The sequence below is a fragment of the Varanus komodoensis genome, unplaced genomic scaffold (genome assembly GCF_004798865.1).
Source record: "Varanus komodoensis strain SLA01 unplaced genomic scaffold, ASM479886v1 scaffold6_1, whole genome shotgun sequence".
NCBI lineage: Eukaryota > Metazoa > Chordata > Lepidosauria > Squamata > Varanidae > Varanus > Varanus komodoensis.
The window spans coordinates 4,400,546-4,421,174 of NW_025336345.1; the positions used below are offsets into that span (position 1 = coordinate 4,400,546).

Below are 20,629 nucleotides of genomic sequence, written 5' to 3' on the forward strand. Positions count from 1 at the left end.
TATTTTCCCACTGATTAAACTGAGTTAATCTATTTGGATGCCTGAGTACTGTAAACACATTCTAAATAGTTCTTGATCTACACCAGTTTTTTATCCTTGTTTCTTATCCTATTAAAAAATTGCAATGCACTAATAAGTAGATGAGAGCACAATTTGATCGCATCTTTCAATTCTATCTTGTTACCAACACATCAAAAAAGTTAATTATCTCTTTACATACAAGGCAGAGATGCAGAAATTGCACTGGCTACCATAGGTCTCGCCGTCAGAACCACAGTGAGGTTGATAAATCATAGGACATATTTCTGTTTGTGCAGAGTAGTTCTTGCAGTATTCCTGTAGTAATTAGGGAACAGCAAATTACAGATGGACCCCTGGTTAAATACAACTTACATTCCAGTTCATGAACTTAGCTGTATACTGGTGGCTGTCTGAATCATAGAATAATAGAGTTGGAAGGGGCCATGAAGGTCATCGAGTCCAACCCCCGGCTGTTGCAGGACATCATATTACACCATCCCACTCAGATGGCTGCCCAGTTTCTTTTTGAATGTCTCTAGTGTAGCTGTTTCTCTGAGTGTAGCTGTTTGCCACACTGACCCAGCCACTTTTGGCAAGGGAACCATATCACTGTGGCCTCTCTCCTTGAGAATACCCTAATCCTGGAAGATGCATTCCCATAGATGGACTGATCCTGCAATTAGTCTCAGCACCCCAAATCACCCACTTCTCCTTCCCTCAGGCCTCTTCTTGTTGGCCCAGTTTTTGTTCCGAATGATGTCTTCAGCTGCCAATTGCGAGAGTTTGGGTTGCGCTGGGGCACACACTTTCCAATTCTGCTTGTTGCAAAATGTCTCCTTGCTTTTAGTCATACCGCTGACTCGGAAGAACTCCAGTTTTAGCCCCTGTCTGAAGTAAAATGATGTCAGAAACCCTTACAGTCTGGATTCTTCATTTACCTCTGGACTGCTGATCACAGGTCATGTGAATTGTGCAAAAAGCTCCAAAATGCAGCAAAAGCAATACAGATTTACTCACCTCAATCTTGAAACTACCGAAGACCCCTGAAAGAGGAACAAAAGAGACATAGACGCCATAACTTTCAGCTTCTTTAAATCCAGTGTTAAAGTTGGTGGGAGAGAAAAAGCTGCGCAGCTGTATCTTCCATAGGGCCATGCTATTCAAATGCATTTTCTGAACCAAGAAATACATCAAACTGTTTCTTATGGCTTGTTTGGGTTCTTCTCAGTGCACAACACTTGTACAGTCCCATGTGCACTCAACCAGAGCAGTGATATTTCTGCTCAGACCCTTTATATGGTGTTAGGTGAATGGGCAGGAGTTGAGAATACAGACTCACATCACCTTTTCAGTATAATTTTAATTGTACACCTGAAAATTAGTTGCTTCCTGGCCCTATCTGGACAGAGCTCCAGTTACAAAGAGAAGGAATTTTCAGTGGTGGAATAAGCCTTTTTCACACCTGCATGATAAGTGGCACTTGTCAAATTGTTATTTCTGTACACAGCAATTAAAAGAACAGATCATTTCCCTTCACATCTAGTCAGTCATATTTTATTTATTGATTTATTTATTAGATTTAGATCCTGCCTTTTTCTTTTCCTTTTTGTTTTTTTTTAAGAATGCAAGGCGGCTTACATCCTCCTCCTCCTCCTCCTGCTCTCCACCTTATCCCCACAACAACAACCTTGTGAGGGAGGTTGGATCTGTGACAGGCCTAAAGTCACCCAGTGGGCTCCATGGCCAAGTGCGGACTAGATCCCAGCTCTCCTGAATCCCAATCCCACACTCTTAACCATTACACCCCACTGACTCTTAAGCACGCTGACACTCTCTTTCTCATACAAGCCATTTTCTAACCCTTTCCAAAAAAGTGCAATAAAGTATCTTTATCTACTAATGCCTGAATAACCTTTGCAAGAGAGGCTCACCCGAGAAACACCAAAGTGCCAGAGCAAAGACCACAAGTGCCCCCATGCTCCTCAGACCCAGTGGGGATGGAAAGCCGCAGAGAGACCGCTGCTGTTAAGCTTGGAGGAGGAGGTCACGTAGCGTTCCTTCAGCAACAGCCTTACATATATATGCTTACATATATATATGTGTGGGAGTTTCCATTAAGATTTCCTCATTTCGCCTACGTGTGCACCTGAAGACAGTTACACAATGAAATGTTGTCATCTTTTGGAATGTCTTGCACCCTGAAGGTTTTCTTTGGCCAGTGCAGGTGGGGTGAAGAAGTAGGCTGGATAACATGGTGGTGATTGCTTCCACCTTAGTACATTTTCTTAACTAGCTGCTGATTTGGCTCGGTTTCTTCCAAAGAGACAAAACAGGTTTCTTTCTTCATGATGTATGTGTATGTGTGGAAAAACAATTGGAGAGAGACATTTACTTGAAGCTCCTCACAGCAGGAAACACTTCTTCAGGTCTTCAATATACTCAAAGGGGTCAGAACCTTTCCTTGCAATTATAAAAAGAATGATGAATGGGCAGGAACTGATATCCAAACTAGCATAAACTTTCTATTATAATGAAAACTGTGTACCTGGAATTACTAATATTACTTTTTCACTCCTGTCTTAAGTTTTCTCTTACATAAAAGGTTCAAGTTATCAGGTCAGTCACACAAGCCATACTGAAGACCTTTCTGGAAGAATCCAGAGGGTTCTGTCTGCATGCTAATTTGTGATGTCGGAAAGCCTTTTTCAAAAGACAACTCACCTGAGACACACCAAAGGGCCAGGACAAAGACCACGAGAGCCCCCATGGTCCTCACAGTCAAATGGGTGATTGAACTCTGCACAGAGTCCGCTAGTTCTCAGCAGAGAGAATGGCGCCTTCACCAGCAGGATTCTAAGTCCATGTACATATGTCCAGGTGCACGAGTTTACATAAGATTTCATCATTATGAAAGACGTGGCACTTCAAAGGCAGTTACATAACAAAGGAGAACCTGGAGGACATTTGAGAATGCGCTCTCCTGAGTTTGCATTAATAGAAAAACAGACAAAGAGGGGCATTTGACCTCAATCTACCCAGGGCCATTTACCTGGTAAAAGGAAACCTTTGCAGGAAAATAACCCACTATAAGAATGGGTATGCTTACTGCAGCAGGCTCTTCTTTCATTATTATTATTACATATTATTACATAATTATTTCATATTATTATTGCATGTATATGCCACCTTTTTTGTTCTCTTGTGAGGAATCCAGGACGGTTTTTGCTGTGTGCCAAAATATCTTATCTGCAACATCCCTGCTTAGCTGTTCCAAATTCAGTTCTTCGGACCAAGATACCTAAAGGAATGTCTTTTTCCCTACATGCCCTCCCGCCCCTTAAGATCTGCAGCTGAGCCCCTGCTCCGGAAACCCTCCTTGAAGGAGTTTAGGAGACAGAATTCCTGGAGGAGGGTCTTCTCTATGGTGGCACCCCAGCTGTGGAATGCGCTCCCTAGAGAGGTCTGCCTGGCACCGACATTATATGCTTTCCAGCACCCGGTCAAGGCCTTTTTGTTCACCCAGTATTTTAATGTTTAAAAGATTTTAATTATGTTTTACTTCAGTCATGGGTTATTAGTCTAATTATTGTTTGAGGTATTATATGATATTTTATACTGTTGTATTTATTGAATACTATTTGTAAGCCATCCAGATACACATAGTGATTGGATGGGTTAGAAATATACCAAATAAATAAATAAATTATGTGTCTTCCTTTATGGAGTCAATCCATCTCTGATTTGGTCTTCCCCTTCTTTGTCTGCCTTTGACTTTCCCTAGCATGATGGTCTTCTCCAGTGAGTCTTGGAGACACGTGAAGGCATTTCACGCAGCTTCCTTTTATTCATGCAACAAGAACCCTGTGAGCTAGGTTGGTTTGAGAGTCTGTGACTGGCTCAGAGTCCCCCAGAAAGCTCCATGGTTCAGTGGGGATTACAGCCTGGATCTCCTGGGCCCCCAATCCCACATACTTGCTGCCACATCACACTGGCTGTGTTATAAACAAAACACTGATGCATGCAATGGATCCCATGCATATTGTTGGTCATCAAGACCTAGAATAATGCCCTGAGGCAGCTCTACCCTGCCAGTGGAGCCAGGGCTGACAGGGCCAAAGCAAGGGGATCAGCTGGGCTGAAGCTGTCACTGCCACCCTGCAGGCTTTCTTGTTCCTTCCAAGCTCAGAAGCTTTCTTCACAGTAGCTGCGGTGCTGGTGGATGGATCTTCGAAGCAGCAGCGTAATCTCCTGAACTATCACTGTCAGCATGTAAATTATTTTGGGATAGGCCAGGGTAAAACAGGCAATCAAAATTAAATCACTCTTGATCTGCTCTTTCTGCAAATAAAAACTGCTAGAATGGGCATGTTGACTTCTTTTAGATTAGACTGCTGTAACGTGCTCTGCGTGGGGCTACCCTTGAAGACGGTCCGGATATTTCAATTGGTGCAAAACAGAGCTGCCAGGTTGCTGACAGGGACTGGGAGTTGTTCTCATAAAACCCCAGTTCTCCATCAGCTCCATTGGCTCCCCATTGAAGTCCAGGCCCAATTCAAGGTGTTGGTGATCACCTATAAAGCCCTTAACAGCTTGGGACCTGGTTATCTAAAGGAGCGCTTGTGTCCATATATGTCCTCCCGCCCCTTGAGATCGGCAGCAGAGGCCCTTTTCTGGGAACCCTCCATGAAAGATATTAGGAGAGTGAGTACCCAGAGGAGGGCCTTCTCTGCGGTGGCGCCCCACCTATGGAATACGTTTCCCAGAGAGGTCCGCCTGGCACCATCGTTATTTGTTTTTCGGCGCCAGGCCAAGACCTTTTTATTTACAAGTTATTTTAATTGTTAATTTATGAATTGTATTTATGGGATTTTTAGGTATATGCTGAGATGCTTCTGGTTTTTTAACTCTAATTGTATAAATTGCTTATTTATGTTTATTTATTATTGTTGTAAGCCGCCCCGAGGATTTTTGCGAATGGGGCGGCATAAAAATGGTTTAAGTAAATAAAATAAAATAAAAATGGGTCAGCTGCCTGCACTGTCCGGCTTCTCCTTGGGGGTGTGATTATGGAGACCATCTGAATGAGTGCCAGAGCATCAGCATTTACCCCTGCCCATGGACAAAGGTGACCAAAGGCCAATTGTCCCAGTGGCCAAGGCTGTTGGAAGCTGAGGGCCAATTTTCTTTCTACAAGTAGCTCCAGCTTTCCAATCAATTCCTTGAGCATTGTGGATGTGAAAAGATTAATGTATATTCAAATATTTTCTTTAACCTCTGTGGGCTTATTGAGATGGGCTGGGGTGTTTTTTCTTTTGTAAGAAATCCTTGTTCATTTGTTACAAGAAATTCAGGCATGAGCAGTGGCAGAGCACAGGCTTTAAATGCTGGACGCCCCTGTTCCAGGCCCATGTGATCTCTACGTAAGGTTCCAAAAAGATTCCCGCATCTTCTTGCCAGGCAGTGCAGACCAAAGTGACTAATGGCCGAATTTCATGGTGGACCCATGGCTGAAGGTCACAGAAGGCAGCTGCCGAGTCTCACTTTAGAAAGTGCAACCCTCAAATAGAAATCTATTTCCGAAGCACACCAAACGCAAGTAACTGTTGCTGAGGAAGTGAGATGCCTTCTTTCCACTGTCTCATCTTGTGCTGTGGGGAATGGGGATGGTGCGGTCAGCATTTTTACTGGCATTATAATGCTGCCTCACTAGCGTGTCACCTGATGCTCACCCCAAGCCATCTTCCTGGTCTTATTTCTATCATTGCATTCTGGAGTTATTCAGAGAAGGCTTGTCACCTTTGCATGTTGTGTTCCCCCCTCCCCCATTCTAGTGCGTGCTAAATTTGTGGCACTGTTCTGGGGGTAGGAAGTGTGTCCTCAGTGGGCTGAGTGGGGGAATGGGGCTGGCATGAGAGCAGCCCCATTCCCCCACTGAGTGTTGGACAAGGGGCCTGGGGGATCCAGGTTCTAGTCTCCACTCAGTGGCGCTCATTGGTTGACTTTGCACCAGTCACAGACTTTCAGCCCGACCTAGTCTGCATCTTTCTTAAACTGTGATGCCCACAACTGAACACAGTCCTTCAGATGAGGCCTAAAGGGAGGATATGTTTGGATGGGCATGTGCACCCATCTGTACAGATGGATGGACAAATGGGGTGCTTGTGGGTGCGAGAGGGATGGAGGGAGAGAGGATTGACATCCGTAGTGAGAGAAAGGGGAAAGAAGTTGGAGGACACATTGGTTGGTAGGGGGAAGAATTGCTCTTCTCTGAAAGGTTACTCGTCCGATGTGACAAGTAACCTGCCACACCAACCATGGCAGCCATTTTGCTATGGCACCCAGGTTTGGTTTGGTTTCAGATCGCCAGAGGTGTCCATAGGCCTCAAGAGATAGCTGATACCTGAGCTGGGGTGACATAGTCCAGGAAAGGGTAGAGGATGTGCTCAGAAGATTATGAGCTAGTGTGTGCTGACAGAGAGCTGTCACGCTGGCGCAATGCCATGTTTTTCTCCATGAGGTTGAAACAATCCTAAACTTAGCTTCAAACATACCTGTATCTGGTATCACAGCCAAAAAAAAAAAAAAAAAAACCGCAAAAGAATTAGCAAATTTATTGTGTGCATTGGAACAACACACAAGAAATCAAAACAAAATACAGTTAGACTTAATAAAAATACCAAAGTAGAACTTTTTATGCAACACCAGCTATCAGAAAATAAGCCAAGGGGTTTTCTCTGAAAGTCAGCATATACTCAGCACTCCCTCAAATGCTCAAGGAGAAGAACACTGCCATTTCTAGAAAGGAAAAAAATGTAACAGGATTTGAAATTAGTATTGTGGGTAACTAGACTTGTGCAACAAAGTTAGTTATCTTTTAAAAATATGCACCTTTCCTGTAGGGAAACATGCCTACTTTGGGTCCCTTCTTCTTGAAGCATCCCCCAGAAATGCTTCCCCGTAGCACTTTGATCCCTGCCTTGGGTCACTCTGGCTACAGGAAATCAGTGGGGAGACCTGGTGGCTGAGCTCTGTCTCCTATGAGGAGGCTGGAGAGCGAATGGAAATTGTCTGGGCACTATCTCTGTAAGGCAGGGGTGTTCAGGCAGGTGGTCCACCAGCTGCATAGCCACAGCCCATGTACTTTGTTAAGGGAAAGGCTTAGGAATAAAGTCTGGATGGCAGCGTGATTGTGGGTTCTTATCTTTTTTCCACTCGTGAAACTGAATCAGTTCACTTGGATGTCTGACTGTATACCATTTCAGGACAGTCCTTGGCCTACTTACTGGTTTTTCATGCCACTAAAAACATTCCAATATGTAGATGAGGAAATGACCAGCGTTTCTGATCTCATTTATCCATTCTATCAATCAGAAAGAGTTAATTCTCGGTATACATACGGGTCAGCAGTGCAGAATTCACACTTGTTCTTATAGGTCTTGCCATCAGAACCACAGTGAAGATCATTGTCTTGTGTGCAATCGTGTGTTTCTGGGGAGAATTGTCTGCAGTAAAACTCTTGAGTAGGAATCTGCAAAACAAAGATATAGGGAATGCTACAATGGTCCAGTTAAATCCAGAGCACGACATAAAAAGCAGTGGGAGCTGTTTGTGTGTAAATTCAGGACCTGCAGAGCAATCCTGCTCCCGCAGTGGCCTGACAGAGAAGGCAACCTGGTCCACCTCGCAGGCACTGGTAGGATTGCATTGGGTCTGCAGGTACTCGGCCTACATGATCGCACTGGTCCTCCAGCTGGGAGTCACAGGACGTGCTATAAAAGGCCTCGCAGGTCTGCCCAGCTTCAAACATGAGTCTGTGTGGTGGCTGTTTCGTGCATCTGATCCAGGTGGCTGCCCCCTCTTCACTCCTGCTTTTTTTTGATGCTGCCTTCTCCTCTGAACCTGCCATGCCTTGTCATAATGTGATCCTTGCTTGCTCCTTACTCTGTCTTTGCAGGTATCTGACCAGCTCCTGACCCCGCCTTTACCTCCGGCCTTGCTGTGCCTTGTCAAGTTCTCCACGCACCTCAATCTCTTCTGGTCCTTTTGTTCCAGTGGAGGATGCCTGCTCTTTATGTCCCAAAGTTGGCATTAGCCATGCAAATCCAATTATCTTTAGTATGGCAACGTCAGTCCCCTTTTTGGTGAATATCTCCCAGGTGGCTACCTCATTGCAGTTCAAATCCATTAAATCCAAATCTTTTCTCTGGGGAAATGCTAATAAACATGGACTGCATTGCTATACTATGGCCTCTATGGATATGCCAATCCTGCAATTAGTGTCAGCACCCACCAAAAGTAATGAAACAACATCTTAACCTTGGCTCAGTTTCAGTTCTTTTCATTTAAGTCAACATTTTGTATCACTGCATCTAGTTCTTCATACAAAGGCCAAACTAAAACAAATATTTTTGTCCCAAACATAGGAGCACCACCCACGAGTTGGAGGTGATCCCAGGAAACAGTCATGTGGCACCATGTGATACGGTACAGTGATATTTAGGGAAGCCGAAAAACTTACAGATCAGATTCAGTACTTGTATTTTAAATATGCATGAATGAGTTCAAGAAGATCTGAATAATAAAGAACTACTCACCATCTTTCCGACAGTGGCAAATTGGAGATGGCAATACATTGGGGAAAAATAGAAAATCACAATTACACAATGGTGGGACAGAGTCTGGAACATAATTATTATGGAAAGGGCTGCAAAAGTAATTAGGCAGAAAGTAAGCAATGAAACCAGGCTGATTTTTATACAATGTGGTATAATTTCATAAATTCTATGAAATTCTATTCTCATATTCTGTAATATGTATGATAAATTCTGTTCTCATATTCTATAAGGAAGGTTTGAGCTTCCTCCTACTGTGCTTGGCTCGTGGAAATATTTAATAGGCTGGGTTAGGCTCAGGAGGAGCCATGCTGGTCTTGACAACGCAGCTGTACACGCTTCTAAGCCATTGTTCAGTCTCATACCTTTCACATCTTTTCTATAGGGAGTGTAGTTGTTGTTCAGCTGTTGCTAAACTGTTTAAATGTTCAGTGCTTACTGTTTGAAAATCTGTTGTTTTAAAAGAGCACAAAGTCATCTCAATCTGACCTAGAGGAAGAACTTTGAGTGCCATGCCCCTATTGCAGCAAACACACTTGGAATATGAAATATGGGCAGTTGCACTGAATCACGCACTTCTTTTCACTCTGTATCAGGACTGGCAGCTTCCACAAATCCCACGGAGGTCTTCCCCCTCCATGCAGCTGAATGTGCTCCTGAAATTTGGTGGTGTGGTACAGTAGTGTCAACCCCCTCACTTCCATGATTTTGTTGTAAAGCGAGCAGCATGTTCCGTTTTAAAAGGAAAAGTGTTCCTGAAAGGCATCCGGGAACATGATATTGCTAGAAAATGGGGTGCAAACAGGGTGTGTCTTGCTTTACAGCCAATTTGCCACCACTGCTTTCACAAATTTCATGGCAGTGAGTCAATGGCAGGGTGCAATAAAGGCCAGGGGTGCCCATGGCTCACCAACTGTGTGTTGCTGCCCCATTATGTGTGTGGAATATATCTTTTCAGACATGGGTTTGACTGTTGGTTGGGTGACCACAAATGCAGTTTGCAGCTATTCTGCTAATCCTGGCTTCACTTTTCCCCTCTTTCATGATCAGCAAAATTGCAGGTGGCTGAGTGATTGACTGTTATTTGTACAATGCATACACTGGGACAGTGAGACTCTCCATGGAGAAGAGAAACAAATTGAATGTGATTCCACCCTTAGGTATTTCTTGTGTATATTGCAAGTGAAGTACACCGTGCCAGCTACAGTTGTGGCGTCTGAGCAGCCCCGTTCCAGAAAGGAGTTGGAAGAAACACACGAGGAGAGGGAATGCTTCTGCATACTGTGAATCAGGCAACTGCCTCTCTCCTCCACCACATTCACTGCCCTGGATGTGGGAAGTGTGACTGTTTGCAGAAGAGAGCTTCCTGCATCCCTGAAGTCATTCCACAAGATTAAGAACTCTGAGTTCCCAGTGCTCTTTCCATGTGGAAAGGCTCTGAAGTCAGAAGAGTAGGAGGCAACTTACATGATGCAAGAGAATGGTGGATCTCGAGCATTTCCTCTCCGCGTGCCTCATTTCTGACTCCTTTCCTGAATGGGTCTAGAGGGTGTCATGGTATCTGACATCTCCCCACAATTGCTTGATGACTTGAAGAGAGACTATGTATTCTACACATGCACTTATAAGTAATAGTCTAAAGATTTTCTATCCCTCTAATGGCCTACACAGATTGTGGCAGCAAGCTGCACAAGAACAAGTGCTTTTAAAATTAATTATAAATTAAATTGTAATTGTAATTGTACTTTTGCAATTAAAACCTAGGTGGAAGGAGCAAAACTAGAGCGTCACAACATCAAGAACTTCATGAGTAGGTTATGATGATTGTACAATAAGTGACTTGCATAGAAAAGACCAGACTCATTTCGTAAGTTGTTTATGGGGAACCAAATAATCAAGAGCAAATAAGGTTCTCCATATCATTCCCTAAAGCTAATAACCATTTCCCACTAAAATTCACATGACAATTTTGCCCATAGAGTTCTGAATGTTTAACTTCAAAATACAATTTCATCAGTTTGCTTACCTCCTCACATTCTCCATTGTGTTTCTTACCAATATTTCTGTTGCGCTCCCTGGAAATGAGACAATGTTATGCGGTTACTTAATAAGTTAGTAGAACAAATAATGCTGCATTCTTCTGAAACTTGCAAAGCAACCAGTGAAAGCCCAGTTGGGATTGATCCAGTAGTGAAACTCCAGTAGTTGTTCAGTTAATACTTCCATGCTATTCCAGATCTTGTACTTTCCTGCCACAGGATTATCTGGGCTCCTAAATTTTCAATTATCGACTCCATTAAATTAAAAATATTTATTTTGTAGGTAGATAGAGATATATTTCAAGAATGCACAGTTCATACATCTGCATCTAATGGAGATCTTTGAGAATTTAGCAATAGATTGGTAAGCATTTCTGAATCCAAGTTATTTAGCCATGGCAGGAACAAACTGACTCCTTTCCTGATGCTCTAAACTATATTGCTGGAATGAAGACAGCTTAGAGTAACCAGAAGTGCATTTTGCATGGAAGCACAGTGAGCTCCAGTTTGGGCATTCAGTACCGATCCCTGCACGCAGAATTTTGAATTCTAGGTGTTTGTGTTTTGCAAAGGTGTCCAGCAGTTGGTGGGTCTTGGCATTATAGTTTTAAAAAAGGAGATTCAGCAACCGAGACATTTGCTCACCCTTGATGGGCTGAACTTTGTTGTCCAGGCAGGTTGAGGATCACATCACTACTCAGCATTCAACTCACTCTGTTATGTTGGGCTATCCAGAACTGGAACTGTTGGGTTCCAGTTCTCAAGCTCTCCAGGACCATAGTTATGAGGACAAAATTATTTATTTTATTATTTTATTTTATATTTTATTTTTTAAATATGTTTATATGTCATCCAATACCACAGTCTCTGGACAGCTTACAGAAAACAACATACCAAAAAACAACACCCTGCATCTGACCATTAGTGATAAATCAAAAATAAATCAATTAAATATTAAAATGTCAGGAAAATAAGTCATTGTGGGAAAATGTGGAATGGAGAAGCGGCAATTAATATGATCATAATTGGATTCTGTTACAAAGGATTACAGTCATTATTTTGCTCAGAAGAAAAAATCCTCTGTATTACTTACATATTTTTCTTACATATCTCACATTCATTGCTGTACGTAACGTCATCTGATCCGCAGATTGGTGCAATTGTATTTGGACATGCTATGATTCCTGTGACTTTTTCAGCAGGGTAAAGAGTGCAATTTATCTATAAAAGAAATGCACTGCATTTCAGAACAAACCTCTCTACTTTCCTTTATAAAATCTCCCACAACCATGTTTCCAGTTTTTAAAGCAAAGCAACCCCACACAAGGCACCAGTGAAACATATCTGTTCACTCCCTGCCCCAAGCATCTGCAGTGTAGAACTGAGGGAGGCAGAAGATAGTGGGGAATAGAACTCTCAATGAAATTTAATCATTTCCTCAAGGCTCAGCAATTGGGCCCCTTGCAAAACATTTCCTAAGTTTAGAAGGTGGACTCCCAGTCTCCAAACCAGATACCCTCCCCCTCACCACACCCCTGCTCAGCAGTTTAGGAAAACAAGAAACTTAATTATGTCGTACTTGCATCTTCACCATCCCTGAAACATGTCATGTGATGCTAATAAAAGCTTGATCTGTTGCCTTTGGAGTGAAGCTTGCTGTGCTCCAGAAAGCAGCAGAACTAGACCAGAATGACCTTCAGGCTTTGCCCAAAACCCATAGGCTTTGCTACTTACTACAAGTGACATTAACAGTGTGATCAGAAATTGCATCGTGAGTTTCAGTAGCAGGATACCAGGCCAAAATGCACCGTTTAAAAGAAACCAATTAATATATAAGAATTTGCACATAAAGTGTCTCAACATCTTTGTCTAAAACTAAAAGGCAATTCCTAATAATAGGCCCTGCATAATTTTTCAAACAGAGCTCTGAATGCTTAACTGTTTGCTTACCTCCCCAATGCACACTCCATCGTGTTTTTTATGAACATTTTTCTTGAGCTGCCTGTGGGATAGAAATGTAAAGAAATAAGTGGATATTTCCTCTCCTTTAGTAGGAAAGCAAATGTTGCTTTCTTCCTTTGAACCATGCGGGACACAGGTGATGATAGATCGGCTACCAGACTCCGGTGCTTCTTTGATCAGTTCATCCTTCTCAGTCCAGATCATGTGGTCTCCTGCCACATGGTTATTAGTGCCCTAACCTTCTGCTAATTGGATCCATGAAATCAAAAGAGAATCCACAGGTATGGAATATTTATGTAGTTCAGAGAGGGCAGCAGATAGACCTACATGTGATGGTGGGTCTCTGGCGGTATGTGTATTTGCAGTACCTCAGCAGGATTTCTGAGTTCCAACTACAGGGAGCCCCCAGGTTACTAATATCTGAGTTACAAACAGCCATTCTGATGAACGAAGAATTTAAAAATCTGAGTCAAAGACAAACGGTTTGTAGTTACAAATGCAGGAACTAGTTTGCTATACCCGTGAAAATGTTCCACAGTGTTGGTTGTTCATTGGCTCAAGAGTATCCATGTTAGGCTTAATTTTGCCTCAAGAATTCCCCTTCCGATATGCAGGACATCAGTGGAACCAGAGTGTTAACCTTTAATAATCTTTTTACTATTTTTTAAATCGGAACTGTTTTAAGAACTATTTCTATTCTTTTCTCTTTTTTACAATACTGTAAAAATACCTACATATCGTATTTTTTGCTCTGTAAGACGCACTTTTCCCCCTCTCAAAAGTAAGGGGAAATGTCTGTGCATCTTATAGAGTGAATGTGTGTGTGCCCGACGCCCGGGACGCTGCCGGCCCGCCTGCACCACGTGGCACCACCTGGCCGGCACACGCTCAGCACGCGCTGCTCCACCCCACCCCCTCTGGCGCAGGTGAGAGCTGTGCCGCTCAGGGGGAGCGGTGTGGAGGAGGAGGAGCCGTAGGCTTTAACCTGCTGGCTGCATGGAGAGACGAACTGCTCACCCCCACCGCCCGGGAAGACCTGCCGCCGCTGTGCCACCCAGAAGACCACCGCCGGCACGCTGCCAGCCCGGCTGCACCACACCTGGCCGGCACCTGCTGTGCGTGCCCTGCTCCGCCTCCCTCCTCCGGCGCAGGTGAGAGCTATTAATCCCAGGTCGGTGTGTGTTTTCAAATGGCAACCCGTCTTTTAATGAAGCCCATGGGGAAGTGATGGGGAATGTGCCTGTGATTATCAGGAAGCTTTCCATGGATCAGTGGATATTTGAACAGCATTACCTTCATGTATGAAGTTTATTCTTCAAAGGCTACTTAGTCCTCTGTGTGTTTGATTTACCGTACAATATCTCATTTTTTGTCAGAAGTTTTTTTCTATTATTTACTAGTAGGGCAGCGTGGACATTACTGGCTTTTTTAGATTTGTTATTGAATTGTCTGCAGCAGCTCTTGTATAACTGGTGTAGATTGTGGATTCCTTCAGTAATTCCACTACTGACTAAGAAAGTGATGTCAATGATTGTGAGCAACAGAGCTTCATAAATTCTGACTCTAGTGATGATGAGTTCTATGGGTTCAACGAAAACTAGAAGAGTACTCGAACTTTAAAGTCTCTCTTTTGTTAATGGCAGTGATGATGGTTCTTAATGCCACTGTTGACTGCTGTTCACTTTACAAAGTTGAAATACGATATTACTGTATTCTGTTATAGTTTATTAAATAGTTTAGTAAACCATTTGATTCAGAATATTTTTTCTTGTTTTCCTCCTCTAAAAACTAGGTGCATCTTATGGTCAGGTGCGTCTTATAGAGCAAAAAATACGGTACTTACATGCATATATACAGATCCTCTCTCTCTCTCTCTCTTCAGAACCTCTAGTTACTCTATTATTCCTGCATTATCATCATTATTACTATAGTACAGTATTGTGTATAAGATGTTTTAGCGTGCATGAAAGTTTTAAAAATGTTTCATATGCATGAAAAGGTAAAATAGATACATATGCTAAGACAAACAGTTGGCTTATGCTTGCTAAATATGACCCATGCCTACGTGATCCAACTTGTACCAGTTTGACTTAAAGGTGTTCTTAGGAAGAGAACTCATTCCTAACCTGGGACTGCCTGTGTCTAGCGACAGCAGCAGCGAATTGTCACCTTCCCTCTCACCCTGGATGATATTGCTGGAATGAAGGAAACACGGAGTACCCAGAAGCCAATTATTGTGTGGGAGGGCCACTGCGATGAACATTGTGGGAGAAGAACAGTAGCAATTAAAATAAATGCAATGAGTTCCTCTTGCAAACAATTTAGAGCCATTCGCCTGCACAGAAAATATGCCCTGCTCTGCTCGGCATTACTCACTCGTTGATCTTGCACATCGTGCACTCGCTGCCATAGGTGGTGCCATCTGTTCCACAGACCGGGCTTGGGATCCTTGGGCAAGGTCCTGTGTATTTGCCGCACGCCTTCTGTACAAGAAGCGCACTGCGTTTAATAGCAAATCCCTTTATAAACCCTCTCTGCATGCAGGCTTCCAACTTGTTGTGTGCATCAGTGCATGGGGAAAATGTGGGGAATGGTGCTCTTTGAATCTGTTCGTTTCTGTTCCGTTTGCTTTTTTCTGTGGGTCTGTCTACAAATGACATTAATGATGTGACTGGCAATCAAGCTGTTAAATACGGGCTGTGGGGTTTAAGCCTTCCCTCCCCAGTGGCAAACCTATTGAAAGTGCCTTTCCCCAACACTGTCTTGCAGCAAGCAGTGCAAAAACACTGTATTGCTGCCAATGGGTGCTTCTTCCCCAGTAGCGCTAATTTCCATGCCAGGTGTGTGGGAGTGAGACACAGAACTTGGCACAAGTCAGAACGGGGAAGGAACTGTGGAAAATGGATGGATTATTTTTACATGCTCTACATCTTCACTAACATAAATTAGCAGAACTACAGATGGATGCTTTTCCAGTGAGGGCACAACCCTATGGCTGATAGATGCTGACTGGCTGCCCATGGGAAAGCCAGAGTTCCCATGGCTACCTTGGAAAAAGCTCTCCAAGGTGGCAGTGGAGACTCCATCTTCAGAGAGATTTCCCTGAACCCTTGCAGCCAATGTAGTTCTTTCCCTGCAAGCTGCAGGTCTGAAAATGGAAATTGTCCCTGGAGCAGGTGCTGCAAGGTGGTGCTCTAGGAGGGGCAGACAGGGAGGGAAAGAGCAAGACACTGCCATTGATTGAAGAATTCAGGCACTGCCTCAGTTCCTCCTCCTTGGGAACAGGTGCAAACGGCACTGGGCAGCTGAGAGCAATGGCCCCTGAGAGCCAGAATCCTTTCTTTCAATAGCGCTTCCTTCCTATGGAAACACAAGCCAGTCTCTTTCTTGTTTTTCAACTTGCCACCACAGAAATCAAGCACAATCCACCAATAAAATCTTCTGTGACTATCTCACAGAAATGAACGAGTATGGTTCTGCTCTTCCAAAGTTCCCATTCTTTGTCATCGCTTGAGGAAAGGTGCCCACATTTTAGTTGAGATGGTATGGAGAAAACCAGCACTGCCATCTAACATTTGGTGAGCACAATTTAGATTCTGCTCTTGCCTTCTGACTGATGATTGCAAGGGATTTAAATTGTTCAACAAGCTGCAAAAACCAGCATGAGTACTACTTTCACTCACCTCATCACTGTCACCAAGGACACCTGTAAAAAGACCAAAAGACACACCAAGTCACCCTGGATTCAGAGACTGAAGCCCAGGAAGACATCAAGACCTGCTCACCTGTATGCTTTTCATAATGAAGAATATTTTATTAGAAAATCACATTAATTAAAGGGTATGAAAACAGTTCACTGTTACTCAGCTGTATCAGGTCTTTACTTCTCTAGTTCCTTCGCACACTTAATAGTTTTGATTATACCATTTGCATGTGAATATGAAGAGAGGAAAGAAAGGTCAGGAGTTGGTATACACAATACCAATACTTCCTTATAATTATAGCTGTTTACTTTTAACTAGGCCCATAATCTTGTTCCTTACTGGCCCTACTTAGGAGTCCAAAGGATGAGGCCTCAATGATTTTTTTAGTTAATGCAATTTCAGTGGTGCTGTTTAGCTTGTATTAATTCCTCCCTAAATTACTCCTTAAATAAGATAGGTAGAAAATTTCCTGCCGCATCTGGCCAGGCCCACAAGACTCCAAACTATGGCAAAGACCTTCCTGGAAGTTACCAGAAGAGCATATTTGTACGTTACAAGAGTCGGAATACCTTATCGCTAGAAAGACTCACCTGAGAAGCAGCAGAGTGCCAGAGAAAGGACGACAGGCAGGCCCATGCTCCTCATGGTTGTAATGGGGATTGTATGCAGGACTGAGTTAGTTCACTGGTTTTGCTGAAAGAAGATGGGCCTGGGGTGCACGCACAGCAAGATATATGTGTGGGTGTTTACACAAGACTGCTTGGTAATGAAAGGGAGTTGCATAATAAAAACTTGCATCCTGGTAAATTATTTCCTTCTAAGAACTCTCTTTACCTATTTAGGTTGAGTGGATACCCAGGGTGGGGTGAAGTGGTAAGAAAGGGACTGCTCAACCGGTTTTCTGTTCACTAATTTTCTGCTCAGTTCTTCCAGAAAGCATAGGAAATATCAGATTCCTTTATTATTTTTGTTTTTATACCTTTAGGAAAGAAATGACTGGGTAGGTATATGTGGACTGAACACTGAAAGGAACCCATTGGGGCAGAGAGAGGCAAGTGTCATTATCCATATATTTTATCCCTCCACTCCATCCACCCTACTCAGCTTAGCCAGTGCTTTGGAAGGAAGGAGCCCACCACGAGACTGGTTGCATTTCCTGAGGGATACATCTCTCTCCCTCAGAGTCATAAACAGAAAAGTGATAAACACTCAGCAGATGCCACCAGGCTCTCCTCATATCCTGGTTCCTGCCAAAGACAAACTAATTTTCAGAGCTGACCAAAGCTTTGGTCTTTTTCAGGCCATGATTCTACCTGCATTCATTGAGTGTAAATGTCATTGAAATCAAGGGGACCTACTTCTAAATAGGTATTTGTATGGGTGTGGCATTAATATTATTTATGGTGGCCAAGGCTTTGGAGATGGAATATTCTTCCTGAAGAGTAGCTGCCTTCAAATCTAGGAGCTCCATAGATGAAAATATGGTTGTGCTTTGTACCTGCTTCTGAGAGGTGAGGAGTTTCAAGTGCTCCAGCTTTTACTCAGTTTCCTGAGAAGAAGGCTTGTGGAGTGTCTTTCTGAAAGGAGTATTTACACCCAGCTCAAGGTAGAGGTCCACAAGTTTCCCAGCCCAACAGACCTCTGGCTCCCCCCTCAGCTGCCTTGGGATTTCTTTCCCAGAGATCCAAAGTCAGCTGGCCTTTTCCTCTTCTGTTTAAACCAGGGGTCCTCAAAGTTTTTGAATAGGGAGCCAGTTGAAAGGCTGCAGTGACCCGTAGCGGGCCAGTGAGGTGGGGTGCCTGGGGGACCGGGCCTGTGAGGTGCTGCTGGGCCCTGCGAGGCGGCATCAGGCACGTGCTGCTGTGGCTCGCTCACTCGGAGATCTCCCAGCAAGTCCAAAGCCATCTCCGAGCCAGCGAGCCACCACCTCCCCGCCCACGCAGCAAGCGTGAACACGGGCAGCCAGCAGCGGCGTGGGCCGGATGGATGGCCATGGCAGGCTGGATCCATCCTGCGGGCTGTAGTTTGAGGACCCATGGTTTGAACTGTCCAGTCTGACTTCTTGCTTTCTTGCCACTGCTCAAGCTTGATAGAACAAAAGCTACCAATTCAAGTGTCAGTCTCTCCCTCCCTCCCTCCCTCTGTGTGTGTGTGTGTGTGTGTGTGTGTGTGTGTGTGTGTGTAATCCTGAATCACTTCGTGATCAGAGGCACTGAGTTACAAGAAATCCCTGAAAGGCAATCTATTCAAGACTGACCCCAAGCACACAACACTGTCTCTTAATCTTCTGAGGATTTACTGTGAGCATCAGGGTTTGTAAGACCCCACTCTGCTGTTGAGAGAAAAGGAGACATGCTTGGCAAGGGACGGAGCACAGGCAAAGTGCAGTAGTCCAGGGTAGGCCAACCTTTCCCTCCCTGGTCCACTCCAAATATGCAGGACTGTGGTTCTCATGATCCCCAGCCAGCATGACCAAACACCCCTACTGACCCAGCTGGTGTGGCCAATGGGCTTCCTGCCACTTGCCTCCACACCTGCCTGGGCAGGGTACCTTGACAGCCAACGAGTCCCTGTGTGACTCCCCTTCAAAGTCCACATTGTGCTTTAAGTGGGGCATGCCATTTATTCATTCTTCAGCAGCATACACATGAATAGTCCTGATTAGGAAACCAGACGTGTCAAGGAAATACCTTTGCGTAGTTTGAAATTACGCAAGTTGCTGGAGGCTAGGAAAAGGAACAGATGTATCTGCATGAGAGAGGGAGGAGAGGAAATCCCCTTTATTCTGATACAAAATATCGCCTGTTGAGATACCTGGGGATTTTTTTCCAGTATGGTTTCCTGTTCAATTCTTTATTTTCAGTGGGCTCACTGCTCTAAACTGGTTAGCCGTTCCATAATAATGGTTAACAATGACTGATGGGGTGGGATCAGCCTCTGCGTATATTTTTGATCAGCTAGTTAAACTACTTGCAGCTCTCTGTTTTAACTGAGCTACAGTTCAGTTATGTTAAGGGCCTGGCTTTTACTAGTTTCAAATTTCCAGAAATATGTGAGGTGTTGCTTCAGTTCCGCCTCTTGGTCGCACACCTTGGCATGGTGAGACGGTCTGAGAGTGACAGAGAAGCCGAGAGTGGTGCTGCCAGGAGGCCGGACTCTCACTGGACCCATCTCCCAGCAGGACCACCCAAGGAAGGATGGCCAGAGGGGAGTCAGCAGACTAAGAGACCGCAGCCCTCTTCAGGAGGCATGTCTCAGCGGAAGGGAATGGATTTCTCAAATGGTGATGGGAAGGGAATATCCCCATACCCCAGTGTATGTCTACATAGATGTGGAAACGCCCAAAGGATGTGAACTCATTTTTTGATTCAAGCATGTTACCACCAGGTTAGGAAAGTTATTTATCTGTATACATACAGAGCAGCAGTGCAGAATTCACACCGGTTGCTGTAGATGACATTATCAGAGCCACAGTGGAGGTCGTCCTCTATGGACACTCTTATTTATTTATTTAGAGTTTTTGTATGCTGTCCCCTTGCTATATAGCCTTGGGATGGCTCACACAAATAAATATAATACAGATACAATTAAAACCCGGAAACACCCTGGCTGCGCAATAAAAATATTACACGTTAAAATAGTGTTTGAATAAAAAGGTCTTGGCCTGGCGCCGAAAAACAAATAATGACCTCTCTGGGGAGCGCATTCCACAGATGGGGTGCCACCGCAGAGAAAGCCCTCCTCCGGGTACTCTGCTTCCTGATGTCTCTCATGGAGGGCTCTCTCATTCTTCTGTCCCTCAGCCATATCCAAGGCAGTTCTGCTACAGAAAGAATTTGAAATTTCAAGCTTCCTCACTGTTCCACGATTTCTAAATTCCAATTCACAGATGAGCCATGTGATGGCTGCTGTCTGGGCTTGGAAGTTTTCCACAGTCAGCCATTTTCATCATAGCAATATCGGTTTTGGTGCACGTCTGTCAGGAGGCCACTGTACTGCTGCTTACAGCTGCCGGACCAGGCGTTCGTCTGAGAGGATACATTCATCAGACACAGAATCACTGTACCTCCCTCATCATTTTGATTCTCCTCTTGTGACCAACTTTCTGCCCCACCTGATAGATAGAAACACCACTGCTTATCAGTTTGCTTACCTCAAGACATACTCCATCATGCTTTTTCTTAACATTGCTGAATTCCCTGGATAAGAGAGAGAAATGTAAGAAGTGAGGAGATACTACTTCAGGTTAGTAAAATAGTGTTCTGTTCTTCAGAAATTTTCAGGCTTTCAG

General features: G+C 44.0%; 2 protein-coding genes across 3 annotated transcripts in view; both read right to left on the reverse strand.

Moving 5' to 3' along the window:
• Positions 1–204: 204 nt before the first annotated feature.
• LOC123033968 (ovoinhibitor-like) overlaps positions 205–20,629 on the reverse strand; it is a 42,549-nt gene continuing 22,124 nt past the window's right edge. Inside the window, exons 4-7 of the mRNA XM_044450948.1 lie at positions 15,011–15,117; positions 12,962–13,026; positions 1,039–1,064; positions 205–336 (exon numbers count right to left, since the gene is read on the reverse strand). Of these exons, the coding sequence (XP_044306883.1) occupies positions 205–336; positions 1,039–1,064; positions 12,962–13,026; positions 15,011–15,117 (330 nt within the window). The remainder of the gene's footprint in view (positions 337–1,038; positions 1,065–12,961; positions 13,027–15,010; positions 15,118–20,629) is intronic.
• On the reverse strand, positions 6,617–11,951 carry LOC123034006 (ovomucoid-like). Of its 2 annotated transcripts, none has more exons than XM_044451012.1 (5): positions 11,766–11,951; positions 10,660–10,708; positions 8,616–8,618; positions 7,419–7,549; positions 6,617–6,816 (listed from the first exon to the last, which is right to left on the reverse strand). In XM_044451012.1, coding segments are annotated over exons 1-5 (228 nt in total). In that variant the 5' UTR covers positions 11,768–11,951; the 3' UTR covers positions 6,617–6,773. The 2 variants fall into 2 exon arrangements, with proteins under 2 accessions (XP_044306947.1, XP_044306949.1); XM_044451014.1 differs by having other exon boundaries at positions 11,779–11,806.